The sequence below is a fragment of the Hirundo rustica genome, chromosome 1 (genome assembly GCF_015227805.2).
Source record: "Hirundo rustica isolate bHirRus1 chromosome 1, bHirRus1.pri.v3, whole genome shotgun sequence".
Taxonomy (NCBI): Eukaryota; Metazoa; Chordata; class Aves; order Passeriformes; family Hirundinidae; genus Hirundo; species Hirundo rustica.
This window is the reverse complement of record NC_053450.1, coordinates 119,053,942-119,067,531: the sequence shown is the minus strand read 5'-3', so window position 1 is coordinate 119,067,531 and position 13,590 is coordinate 119,053,942. Positions and strand designations below refer to the sequence as shown.

The 13,590-nt window shown below is 41.0% G+C and overlaps 1 protein-coding gene across 1 annotated transcript; it reads right to left on the bottom strand.

The window, feature by feature from the left end:
- Positions 1 to 190: 190 nt before the first annotated feature.
- PP2D1 (protein phosphatase 2C like domain containing 1) lies at positions 191 to 9,128 on the bottom strand. The gene is given in 14 exon segments (XM_058420970.1): positions 191 to 300; positions 303 to 452; positions 564 to 673; positions 675 to 910; positions 1,007 to 1,254; positions 1,257 to 1,294; positions 1,296 to 1,339; positions 2,369 to 2,454; positions 4,894 to 4,952; positions 4,954 to 5,082; positions 5,084 to 5,357; positions 5,360 to 5,430; positions 5,432 to 5,551; positions 8,881 to 9,128. Coding segments are annotated over 14 exon segments (1,923 nt in total).
- Between the last annotated feature and the right edge of the window lie 4,462 nt (positions 9,129 to 13,590).

The window sequence follows — 13,590 nt, the reverse complement described above, 5'->3', positions numbered from 1 at the left end:
AAAAAAAATTTGATTACTGTTTCTTATTGAGAGTTTCAGAAGGTTTTATTGCATTTGTACAGTTCCAGACAAGATGTCTGATTCACTGTATGGGTCAGCATTTAAGATGCTTACAATAAATTCATAGCACAGCTAAATATAAGCTTGTCCTATATATACTGTGGCACTCCAGTTGTCCTATGATAAATCTTTAATTGTTGAAGTCATTGAGTATCTTATCACATCCATTTAGAAGTACGATCAAAACAGTAACATTGTCTCTTGAACCTGCAGCTAATGCAGTCTTTGCCAGTTGTTCACAAGGTCACTTTTTGCATTGCAGTGGCTCTGAGCTGTGTCTTCTGCAGCTTGTGATTTGCAATTGATCGGGTGCATTTTTATGTCTTTTTCAAACTGTGGTGGTTTAGAACCCCATGGTGATACAGTCTTTAGCAGTTCTTGACCAACATCACCTGCAGTTTGTCAAAAAATGAATTGGAGTCCATTTTTTCTGCTGGCTGTGTATTTGAGTCAGAATTATATGGCATGTTTTTGTCTATTTGGGGGGTGTTTTCATGGCTTTAGCCCGTGATGCCAGCGCATTCTCTTGCATTCTCTGTTATAGCTGTGACTTGGATCCGTTGCGCAGAAAGTGTTGGTTTCTTCTTGCTCTGAAGTCTCACTGTGGTTGAAAATTTAGATACAATTTTCTGTCCTTGAATTGAGTTCTTCAGTCACCTTATGTGCTAGAATTGGAGCACTGTATCTCTGTTCTTTGAATTTACATTGTTGTTACTGAAAGAGACAGTTCTGGATTAGGTTGATTTTTGTGGTCATTGGTTTCCTTATTAGGAATTCCATTTTTACTTTGCCTGTAATTCTTCCTAGAACATTTTCACTGATTGTGTTTCAAATTGCCTTTTGAGTCACTCTGAGAAATGCCTTTATTGGACTAAAATAGCTGTATTCTATCTTGCAGATGATTAATAGTGTTTGAGTCAGTTAAGTTGTCTCCAGTGAGGGATACTAGATACACAAAGTTCTGTTTTGTTGAACAGCGTTCATGCATTCTCAAATGAGTGAATGTTAAGAGTTGGTGCAAGTACTTCAGGTAATCCAAAACCCCTCAAAGTCCGTTAGAAGCCAAAATAAGAAAATGGCAAGTAACACTGATAGGGAAAGATGCAATACGAGGTACAGGTATAACAGATGTTCTTTGTACTGGAGCTCTGTGATGTCCAGGAGCCCTTGTAGTTCTCAGGTATCCCTCTACTGATCTGGTTTATTAGTGCTGATGTTTCCACCATTCTGAAGTGTTTTCTCTCACATTAGAAGTGCTGTGCTCTTGAGAGACATGGCTCTATTTTTATGTAAGACCTGCACATATATCATCTGAAGCAGAAATAATATTTGTAGCATACTGGGTTCTTTAAAGATGTTGATGATACTGCTGTTACAGTATCAGCCTTTGGTTAAGGACTGAAAAAAAAAACCAAAAAAACCCCCTGAGGTCATAGTTAATAGTCTACTTCACAGACAACAATATGTCCCTCATTGAATCTTTCTGGTTTTACAGCAAAGTTTTCTGTGGTTTTTTCCCCTTCCGTTCTTAGAAGACTGTTCTGGAATCTTAATCTCTTGACTGCAAGTAAACTCTTACGCGGAGTCTTAGGTGACATTTCATTCAGCTTGAAGTGCAGTCTAATATGAAAAATATGCACTCTTGTTTAAAAATGAGTCAAAGTGCAACTCGTCTATTTTTCTAAAATACTTTTTCTTTTCCTCCTATGAGAATGTGTGCTTTCAAGTATCTGTATGAAGTCAGCAAGAAGTTTCAGCTCAGACTGTTTCTAGCAATGTACAGTTTCTAGTACTTGAAAATAATTCAGACATGATGTAGGATTTACTGTTTACTTCTATAATGCCTTAAATCTCTTACTTTGTTGAAGCACCCAAGGGAGCATGAATTCTTAGTCATTGTGGAAAGATGAGGACTAATTTATTTGGTTTAGTAGGAAGAGGTATTTTCCCTGTTCCTCAAGATTTCTGATATCTGAGAATTAAGTGTTAGAAATTGCAACACTGCAGGGGGCTGGTCATGTCAGATTTGAATGCAGTGCATAAAGGAAGGGGCTCTGAACCAAAGCCCTGTATTGTTTGAGATCCTCTGTGGCTGCCCTGGGAGACTGTTTCTTGTGTTAGGGGAGATGTTCAATCTCCTCTGATTTGTTAGCATAAGGGCAAAAGCAAAGCCAGTCAGAAGGAACTTGATTGGGATCTGGTGGCTTTCTAGACATGAAGTTGGCTGCAGTGTGTTCATTTATATTGTATTTTTAATATTGTCTGGCTAGACTGGGACACAGGCTCTGCCTGAGTAGGTGTTGCTTACACAGTAGTTGCGTTTCTTGGGCAGTATTGGCATCATTGAGTGTAGGAGAGAGCTAAGTGTAGTCTGTGAAGGCAGATTTCTTCTACCTTAAATCAGAAAGTGATACGAAACTGAAGGATGCACCTTTTTTATTAATTATAAATTTTAGGTGCCTTAAGTTGTGCTCTGTATGTTTCCTTGTGCTTGCTTCCCCCTCCTTCCTCTGTCCATGGAGAGCTACAAGATTGTGTAAAATATACTTTGAACCCTTGGAGCAAGACCACCAACTGTAAACCTAACAAAGGCCATAATGTAACCCATGTGAACAATTTGACTGCAAGGAGGAGTAAAATCTAATCCCTTTTGGATGCAAGTCTCTCTGGTCTGCAAACCAGAGCTAGGGCAAAATAATCAACACTTAGCTGACCTATCAGTATGGGACTAGATAAAGAGGATGGCCCGTGTCAGCATCTCCTGCTCCTTGTATCTGACCATCCTCTTTAATTGCTTATCTGGAGCTGAAGGAACATGTCTGTACTTCTGTAAGAACATGCTGCTTGGGGGAAAGTGAAGGTTCATGTTGTGTGAATTTTTTCCCTTTGATGTGGTACATTTGCTGGAAAATTAATTGTATTAGATTAAATAAATGTGTATTTCATTGGTTCAGAATGTGGATTTTAATCATAAAAGTTTTAAAGTATCTCTGATGATCTTCAAACCTGAACTTGTTAGCAGAGCTTGAATTTATGGTATCCTTAATTGCAGCCAGCATGAAACTCTCTCTGCAAGGAACAAGTAACAGGTAACAAGATTCAGAAGCAATTTGGTAAAGAATTCACCCAGCCTCAGTTCTTGCCTTCATCCATCTCTTTCTAATAAAATGTGTTTCTGTCCCAGTGCATTTGAAAATAACATTGCAGCCCTTTTGTGAGTTAATGCTCTATTCCAATAAAGGTGTGACTGCATTTCCTGGAAGAATAGCTGGGCTAGTGCTAAACTACCTGTTTTGATACCTGTACTGGTAAAGTTCACATAGCTGCAGAAGATTTGTTTGAGGTGAAGTACAGCTGTAGCAGCAAGCGCTGAATAATGGAGGTGGTTGGATGCACCACAGTTACCTAGTTCAGTGTCAGTGCATGATCAAGATGGTTTACAGTGTTTCTCGGGCTGGCAGATGAGTGCAAATTATTGTTAAGCAAAACCTTTTTTTTTTTTTTTTTTTTTTTTTAAATATCTGGAATTGTTTTTTTCAAATGTGGAACGTGGTGGTTTTTTGTATTTTTTTTTCATCCTGACAACAATGGAGCCTCTCAACTGGTTTCTCCCTTTTCCTACTGATCTTTGACCCTCTTCATTAATTTTGATCAAATCAATTTCAAATTTCATCTAAGGAGAAATATGAAGAAGTCTTACAAGTTGTGGGAATGCATAGATGACAGGAAGAGAGTGCCTCTAATGCCAGCTGTAGTGTCAGCCCACTTGTTACTGATGCCAGGGAGAGTGATAGAAAAGTGGTTCAGTGCTGGGCATGTGCTTCAAGCAGAGGCTGGAAGAAAATGTTAACTGTAGACACCACAAATCCATTTGGAACCCTTCAACCACCAGCTTTGCTCTTTGTTTGTTTGTTTGTTTGTTTGTTCTTGTTGTCGTGGTTGTGGTTGGTTGGTTGGGGTTTTTTTGCAGCTGTGCTTGTGCACTCCTTTGTGGGAAAGCAAGTATCCTGCGTGTAATCTCACAGCTGTTTTGTGTACACAAGAGGACTTAACTGGTAACAAAAATCACCAGGTGGGAAGATACAATGACTAGAGTTGCTAGTCTGCAAGAGCTTTTTCTTTTGTCACTTGTAGCAGGGGTGGGTGCAGAAGCATTAGGAATGTGTCATTGTTTCTGATTGTAATAAATAACTGATTCTGTACCGAAGAAAAGCAAAGTTCTACTTCATACCGAAACAGGTCTGAATAGTTCTTTCCTAACAGTAAAATACAGATTCCTATTTCAGAAAGTAGTAATTCAGATTATTCCCTCAAATCATGTTTTCATTTTGCTGGTAGCAAAATGTGGTGGCATTTAGTCCAATGAAACTAATTAATTAAAAGAATATCTTAAGCATGTTTCATTAACACAAGGACTTTATCAGGTCAAAAATCAGAAATCCTTAAGTGATGACAGCTTGAACCTCTTGATTAAAAAAAAAAAAAAAAAAAAAAAAAAAAAACCACCCACCATACTATTCTTACAGAAGTCACTTGTGTATTTTAGAATGCTTTCTAACTATTTTACATTAGTAAATTGAATTAATTGCTTTAACTCAAATATTGTGCTCAGGCTGCTTATCTAATAAGCTGAATCCTATTGTCTGCTGGCAGTATCAGTGGTGAGGGAATTTATCATGTCTCCTTCACATTGTCAAGCTAAGGGAATTACTGCTTTTTATCTCCAGATACCAACTGCCAGCAAATCTCTAGATTAATTTATGCCTTTTTTTTTTTTCTTTCTCTTTATTGGATGAAGGGGGGAGAAAAAATCCTGGTGTGGAATATATTTACCTATAATAACAACGTGCAGTAGCCCAGCAACAGCTTAGGCTGTCCTGGCTAATGAACAGTGTGTTGTTTTCAAGATGTTTTATTTCTTCTTCCCCAGTGCCATCCATCTCTTCGCTAGGGATTTTTACCACTGGACTGTCACTCCAGTGAACTTTGGAAACCTCATTCCTGCCCAGTTGTAAAAATCTGCATTCTCCAAAAGGACTTAGCATACCCTTTCCTAATAGACTGGTCATCTTGGTCTCCTCATTGCCTGGTTCTCCTCTTTTTCCCTGTAATCTGCCTTGATTAATGTGGGGGGAAAAAAAAAAAAAAATCTAGAATTTGCTCTTTGTCATTTTTATCTTTGTAGGAGGAATCTATGTGAGAAAGCTGTTGAAGAAATTGAAGTGGAAGCTTTGCTACAATTGTTTCTGTAGCTGTCACACTGTGACAGCCATCAAGAATCTGGAGAAAGCACGTATTGACCTACTTTCATGGTTGTCCAGCACAATAAACCTGTCTTCCATGTCTCTCTGCCATGTAGAATTTTTATCTTATTATTAAAGAATTATTTACTCTCTTAGAAGTACCAGGATTGTTGATATTGGCAAGATCACAATATGGTGTGGGAGTGGGATTATCCGTAAGGAATTCAAGGGAATAATGAATCTTCTGCCTGTGTGTCTCAGAGAATCAGCAGTGTAGAATTTAGGTACTGCAAGGACCTGATTCTAGTCAGCAGCAGCCTCTCTGCCCATCCTCCAGCCAGAGCTCATATCTTCCCCCTGTCCCCATGTACCTCCATTTTTCCACTCCAGGTCCTTGCTCCGGTCTCCCCCATCAGCTCAGTCTCTCTCACCTCACTCTGCATCCCCCAGTGCTATTCCCAGGTCTGGCAGCTGGTGCTGCAAAGCCAGGAGTCAGAGCTGTAGGGCCTCCAAGCAAGGTGTTTCCTGACAGAGCCCTGGTGGCACAGAGGGACCTGTCTGAATTCAGTACCTGCACATTGGCATGTCTACCTGGCATGGGCAAACTGATGCTGCTTTCTAAATACTGTAGCTTGCTCTGATGTGGGCAAGTTGACAAGAATGACAGAAGATGCACTGCTGATGCCATTTCAGCCAAATTGCCAAGTGGTAGTTTAAAACCCGACCAGCTTGGAGCATCTCTAGAAAAAAAATAGATTTTGGCTTAATACATTCAAAACAACTTATTTTCCAAATCCTATCCTCGGAAATAGCTAAGCCATTTTACCTAGAATTTTTTTGCAAGTGATTCTGCTTCAGGCTTGGAAAATTTCAGTATGAACATCCTCTCCCCATGAACCAGCACGTGACATATGTGCACAGACACCATAACACAAAATCCTGACACCATGTGAGCAGCTAAGCTTGCCAGCCTATACTTCACATATCTACTAAGTGTGAAAACATAGTGTTTATATTCAAGTTGATTGGTGTTTTTCGTATTTATCATCTATGTCTCTACTGATGAGGAAAAATCCAACAAAAAATGCATACGCTATTGTATTCTCTGTTACGAGATTTCTGCTTCAGTCAGTCTTTGTTAACTGCTGATAATTCATCACGAGGGCAAAGGGAAGTAGTTTAGCAGCATTAATAACCCCACAGCCATATTACAAGAGCAGACCTTGGGAATTTCATCCTACTTTAACCTCATTCCTTTACTGGGGCTCTCTCTGCATTCCATACAGCCACACCTGAATAAACTATTTTGCACCTGTTTTCTCTCCCAGGATTTCAGCTAGGAAGTACCTTTTTTTTTTTTTTTTTTTTTTTTTTTTTTTTTTTTTTTTTTTTTTTTTTTTTTTTTTTTTTTTTTGTCTTGCTACTTCTCTCCATCACCTATGTATTATAAGGATTTCTGCAGTTTGTGTTTCAATGTGTGCCTCTTTTCTGTCATGGCAGTTTTTAGATAAAATTTCATTAAAGTCAAAGCCCTAACCTCTTCCAGCTCAAATTCATCCTAATACATCTTAGTGAATCAAGTGCCTCTGATCAGCTGAGGTAGATCAATTAAAACGTATCTTCTGTAAAGGGTGATGGTATTAAGCAGAACACCTGAAAAACCTTATGGCAATGTGGTATAGCTTATCCTTGCAGAGGTGGCTTGCAGCTGGCTGCAACTCTCAATCTGCTGTAGGACCAGTTTATTGAAAAGTCTGTCTCTCTACAAGAGGTGAACATCAGACTCCTCTGAAAATGCTACACCACTTCAGCAGGACAAGGTAAGGAGGTATATGGATAAAACTGTGCAGATCCTTTCCCCTTTATTCTGCATAATTTGAATTTGAGACTGAGAGATGGCACAAGACTTTTCACTGCTGTCATTACATGTATTCAGGCCTGAGAAAAATTAGGACTAATGTATACAGAACACCTGAAAAGGTATTTTTTTGTCAGTCTTTTAAATATGAAGCCATTTTATATTTAGTGTATGTAAAAGCCCCTTGGATTAGAGACAGGAAATCAAAAACTTTCAGCAAAATGTTAGTTTGATCTCAGCAAACTGAGTTCTTAACACTCACATTTTACATGGGTTTGTATCTCTGTAAGTGCCTGTGAGTGCTAACAAATCACATTTTCAAAGCACCAAAACAGTCCCTGTTAATTACAATGTATAAATAACCAGGATAATATACATAATTCATGTAGCAAGATAGGCCACAACTCTTTAGTTGCAATAACTTTGCTTATAATTATTAAAAGGTCATCCCTGATGTTAATCTTTTACGGTATCCATAAACTGCTTATGTTAATAGCTAAAAACCTTGTAAAAATAAAAATAAATAGAAAGAAACATTTGCTTTGCTGATCTCATATGAAGTAAAAAGATTAATCTGTGTTTCCTTCTCCCCTTGCATTTCTTTCATCAGGAACAAATATAGACTGGGAGGTTTTTTACTGTCAGGTTAAAGGATAACAGTGAGATACTGACAGCACAATATACCAAGCTAAAGCACTCCCAGCCTCATAGTGAAAGATAAAATTCAGCTTTCTAGCTCACTGCAGTTTCCCTGTGCCTATTTAGGGAGCCAAAACCCAATGCAGTTTAATGTTCTGAGATGAAAATAGAAACAGATAAAAGAAATTAGGTGTAGAAGAATGGGGAGTGAACCACAGTTTGAGATTGTACGTGTTTTCAAGGGCAAACAAATCGTATTTACTGTATGTGTCATAACAAAGAGCCTCCTGGTCAGTGCTTACTCTGCCATACACTGGCCTGTTGTCTAAAAGGGACAGAACTGAGGCAGAGCATGAGGCTCATATGGCAGATACCATTGTCTCAGTAAATCTCACATTTCTGAAAACCTTTCTAGCTATGACACTTGGAGCTGCTTGCTGTTTATAAGGTAAGGCAGATTAGGTAAGATTCTTTTCTTTTTCTGCAGTTTGGCACTACAATTGCCATTTTTTAATTACCAAAGATGGAAGACATTCCTGAGCTTTGAGGATCGAGAATCTGATTTTTATCCAAACAGACAAGTCCCATATGCAGTTATCTCCCTTTGACACATGTCGTTCCTATCCCCACCCAGAGAGTGTTTCTTCCTCACTTCCCTTTGACACAGTCAGAACTTAGCTTGCACAATCTCCAGGCCTGAACTCCTTCCTCTGTGAGATCTGGGGGTTTTATTATTTGCCACATACTTGTGGTCTTAGAAAATGGTGACTGTTACAAGATCTCTGCCTGCCTGCCTGTGGGTGATAGGAAGAGGCAGAGAAGGGCTGTGTGATATAAAATGGAGGTCACGGTCTCCCCTGAGTTTCTCAAAATATTATCAACTAATACATATAAACAGACCTCACTGCTGCAAATCTTTGCTGAATGAGCACCAGCTTCCTTGCCTGTCTTTCCCCGCTTCCCTGATTTACTTATTGCTCACGTCTCAGTCAGCACTTCCCTCTCAGTCCTCTCTTTCCCACGTGCCTGTGACACCAGGACATGGCTCCATTGCCTCCACACACTCAGCACAGTTCCCACCCTGGCTGACCTCCCTCCTCCTTGTCCATCACAGTCTGGCAGCAGCACCTCCCCTGGAAAACTGTGGATGCATCACACCCACATACAGCAACCATGACAGAGGCTCTCGGCATGGCCAGGACTGTCTGTCCCTGAGCTGCAGGGTGCCTGATTCCACCACCATCTGCCAAGGAGCCACCCTGGGTGGCCAGTGAGGTGTTGGCACTTGTCTGGTGCAGTGTGGCTGTGCTGTGCAGCTCATGTTCCATGGTACGGTCAGAGCTGGCCTCTGCTGGGTGGGTGCTGCCTTAGCTTCACGTGGTCGTCTTTGGCCAAAGCAGCAAAGAGCCAATATCTGAAGGGAAAACCCTTACAAAGCCTTCCTCAAACTAACCCAGGAGCCATATCCTATACCTTCCATAAGATTTTTGTCAGAGCTGGCCCTCTCATTCTCTAAAACCAAGCACAGAAGGAATGGTGCAGAAGGAGCAAGACACCTTCTCCCAAGTGAGTCAACTTAGGTGTGCATATATAGCCTGCTTACTGCATCCCCAGAAGCAATGATGCAGCTTCAAGAAAGTCTAGTTATGAAAGGTGTGGGGAGAGATAAAGACAAACTTGGTGAGTCACAGGAGCATGCCAGGGGCAGAGCCTGCATTCAGGACTCAGGATCACTCCTACCTATACACCCGATAATAGGTAAGAAAGAAGGAAGTGATTAATAATTAAAATAATTATGGAATAAATTAAGATAATTAGTCTCCTTATTTATCTTCTAAAGTGTTGTCCAAAACTGGAATCACAGGATTCCAGGGCCTCTGGTTTTGTGCCACACTATAAAATAAAAGTCCCTGTCATTAGGTCTTCTTCGGCAGGAGTTACAATTTGTGACACTGCCCACTTGTGCAGAGGTGCAGCTCCTCAGCTGGGAGGAAGCCTCAAACTGGGAAATGGGAGTAGTGAAGCAATGAAAAAAACCAGCTCTTTCTACACTCCAGATATTTTGCAGCTCTTCCTCATAGATGAGTCAATCTCAGTGAGGGAGAAGTAGCAGTTTGCCACCCCCCAAGGGTCTGTGTGGGTCAGAGAGGCTGCAAAACACTGAGTGGGGATGGTGAGCCTGCCGGCCTTGGCACGGGAGGTGAGGAATGTGAGGGTTTGGGGATCCACAGAGAAAGTTGTGGCAGAAGATGGGTGTTGATAACATAACTGTGCCTTCTGCACTCCCAGTGCCATCCTGCCTCCCTCACCCCACAAATCCCCATCTGGGGTTGGTGCTGTACTCCTGAGGTTCCTCCGCCTTTTTTCAGCTGTACACAGCACTATCACAGTTGGTCCAAATGGAAGTTTTTAGCCTGTTAATTTCTGCTGCTTGGCCAAGCTGTTAGCAGTGGTGTCTGCGGTTGTATCTCTAGTTCCTGGAAAATTTAGGGTTTCCAGATGGTCCTCCACACAGATATGTGGAAGGACCATGACTGGGTTTGCACGATCAGATGTGCTTAGGCCACTGTAATTTCACCTTACGGAAATATTGGGGATTTTCTATGCAGAGTTGTATTATCTAAGTCAGTGTTGCATCAAGGGTGCTGGCTGGCACCCACGCCTTGTGTGCAGGTAGGAGAAAAGAGGCCCTTCCTCTCCCATCCCTGCCAGCAGAGCCTGTTCCACTCTTCCAGGGGTATTTCAGGCTTCCAGCACCGAATGACCTGCCCTACATGGCACAAGCAGTCAAAATGCACCAAGTGCAGTCCTAGATTGCAAGGAGGTTTGCAGGGATCTCTGCCACGAATTAAGAAATAGAAAGAACAGAAATATATTAGAGAAAGGAATAAGCAAAAGAACTGTGGGGAGTGAAAGAGAAAGTAAGAGAAAAATAGATACTACATCCCAAGTTTGCATGAAGAAATACAGAGCTCTCACTTCCACAAAATAACACAGTGTAAGCCTACACAGTGACTGCTGCTGCCTAAATAGCTTCAACAAACTTTTTCTGGACTTCGTACACAGAGGTCACATTGTGCAAAGGCAGGAGTGACTCCAGCCTTTTGTTTTCTCACTTGGTTTGGGTTAAATCAGAAGTCTGACTGGAGTCAAGAAGATCATCCTCTGGTTAAGAAGCATATAAGAACTGCTAAATTGTCCATCACTAACAAGAAATTTGTGTGACTGGAGCAGCCATGGGTGTTGCAATGACATTTCCTCCATTTATTTTTCTGCATTTTTTCCTTTAGAGACTGGGTAATTGGGGTGTGAGGTTTCCTACCAGTGCAAAAACCTGATGGGAAGGTCTGCCATCTGTGTTGTTAGAGTCACATACAAGCACCATGGGGAGATGATGAGATGCTAGAGACAGCCTAATGAGCAAAACTTTTGTATTGTTAATACTTCCAGTGATTCATAAAATATTGATAGCACTCCTAAATGCATGGTGTCCAAGAGGGAGGCCACTTCACCCACAAGGAATGCACTAATGAAAGGACGCAATCGGATTTTATACTCAGAGAAGTTCTCTGGAAGAGCAAGAGATACTGTTTTCCAGCTTGAATTGAACGGCAAGAATAAAACAGGTGGGAGCGCTGGAAGAAAATCTCACTTGAACAAAAGGAGGGAGACAAGGCTGGGTTGGGCTTTGAGACAGGGATGAGGGTTAGGGGTAGACTCCCAGAGCTTATCTGAGGGGTGGGTTGTCCCTGTCAGAGCAGTAGCATTTAGCATTAGGCTGCTATTAACTGAGTCATTCTTTAATTTACGGGAGCAAGAGAGGCCCCAAAAGCCATAAATGACAACTAGGTAATAACCAGGAGTCCAGCACACCCTAAATTGTATTTTGATTTCCTCTTTTGCGACTCAAGAATGCAGCTGCCTCCTTTGCTGGAATAATAGTAACAGACACGCTCTTGCATTTAAGCATGTCAGGTGCTCACAGTGAATTCACGCAGGAGTAACAAATGCAAAATGCATTTCTGATCTGCTGGGATGCTCTTATGGTTTCTGAGCAGGCATCTCCTGGGGGCTATCACCAGCCTGAGTGAGACCTGAAACCCACACCAACTGGCACTTTTGTCTCACCTAGCTCCTCATTTGATGCAGCCCTCCTGAAGTCACCTGGCTACTCACCTGAGCTTGTGAGCTGAGCAGCACAGGCAGGATCGTCTGCTCCCACCTGCACTTCCTCAACTCTGGTTTCAGAGTCAGCTCGACTTGTGCAAACCCACTGACATGCCCCAAAGGACAGAAACTGAAAAATGTGGTGAGGGGTTTTCAGACAATACTGTGAGTTTGAATCTAATTTAATATCTTCATGTTTAATGATGACAAACAAGCAACAGAGGGGCTACATGGTGCTAAGATTTATACATGCACTATAATTAGAAAATCAGTATGTACTGTACTTGTGAATTCAGCCACCAGAAGAAAACAGCTTGGATATATGCAATTGACTGTGACATGTATCCACTCTTACATCAAAGCATAGGAGGTTTGGTGGTTTTTTTTGTCTTTTTGCTCCGTAGTCTTGCTAAAATTTTGAATGTAATATTTTACTTTTCACTAGAGCAGTTTAGGACAAATTAAAGCTTTTTTTTCTTGTTGTTTTTAACAATATGTTTGCACAAAGTTAGAATATGAGCAATGATCAGGCTTAATGTTAAAAAAAAAAGAAAAAAAGACGTACCTATTCGCAAGTTAGAGTGGTTTCTTTCTAAGCTGCTTCTAGCAGGCAGCAGTTCCGCAAGGTAGTGAAATTACTGTTTATACATGTTACTATAGTAACTGTATCTGTAGCCACAAGCTGGTAGACTTACATTTCTGGTTATCTGGTGAGCATCAAGGTATAACGGTAAAAAGGAGACATGGTATTGTAAGGCAGCCATGCTCCTGAGGATTTGAGAAGGAACTGCAGTAAAATTATTTGCTTCCTGACAACTTTCATCTTTGATTTTACTTTAATGGAAGTAATAAGTTTTTAGGCTTTTAAGGATCCTAAAGAATAAGGTTGTTCACCTAGGCTGAGATCCTGTGCAGCTTCAGACATAAATGCCCACCGAGAGGCCTCAATGCACATTGGTGGAGTTATTCACCTGTGTAAAAGCAGTAAATGTGTTTTCATTATCAAAACTGTAATTCATTACATGCAAGGGTGCAAAGTTAATGCTGGGTTAAACATCATTATCTACCTGCTTAAAGGAGAACCTGGCGACTTGGGAGGAAAAAAAAAAAAAAAAAAAAACAACAAACCCCAAAAAAGAGGAAAACATACTGGGGGTTGTAAAGGTACATATACTCCCAGGAAAACTAGGAGTCTATATTCAGGCGGGGATGCAAGGGGTCCATTGCAGCCAGCGCGTTGTTCCAGATGTGCTCTTTACTTGTAACATTTGCTGCCGAGGAGTCGTGGGAAAGCTGAAAGTGAAACTAAGCAAGAACAGTTTCATTTTCAAGTCCGAAAGCAGAAACCTAGCCGGCATAAAGAAAATGCAAGTAAAGAGCTTCTTAGGGGCTGCTAACATCCAGCCACTATCTGCTATTTTAAAACGTGATTCGGACAGTTACAGCAAAAATTTAAAAATAAAAGACGAAGATAGTTCTCTCTCGAATTCCAGAGAAACTGGATTTTTATATCACGTTTAATTTCCTGTTAATCTTGCGGCCGCTACCGCCAAGGGCAGCGGCTCCTCCACCTTAACCAGTCCGTCTTAAAGCGCCGGGGATGGCAGCAGCCATCTTACAGGT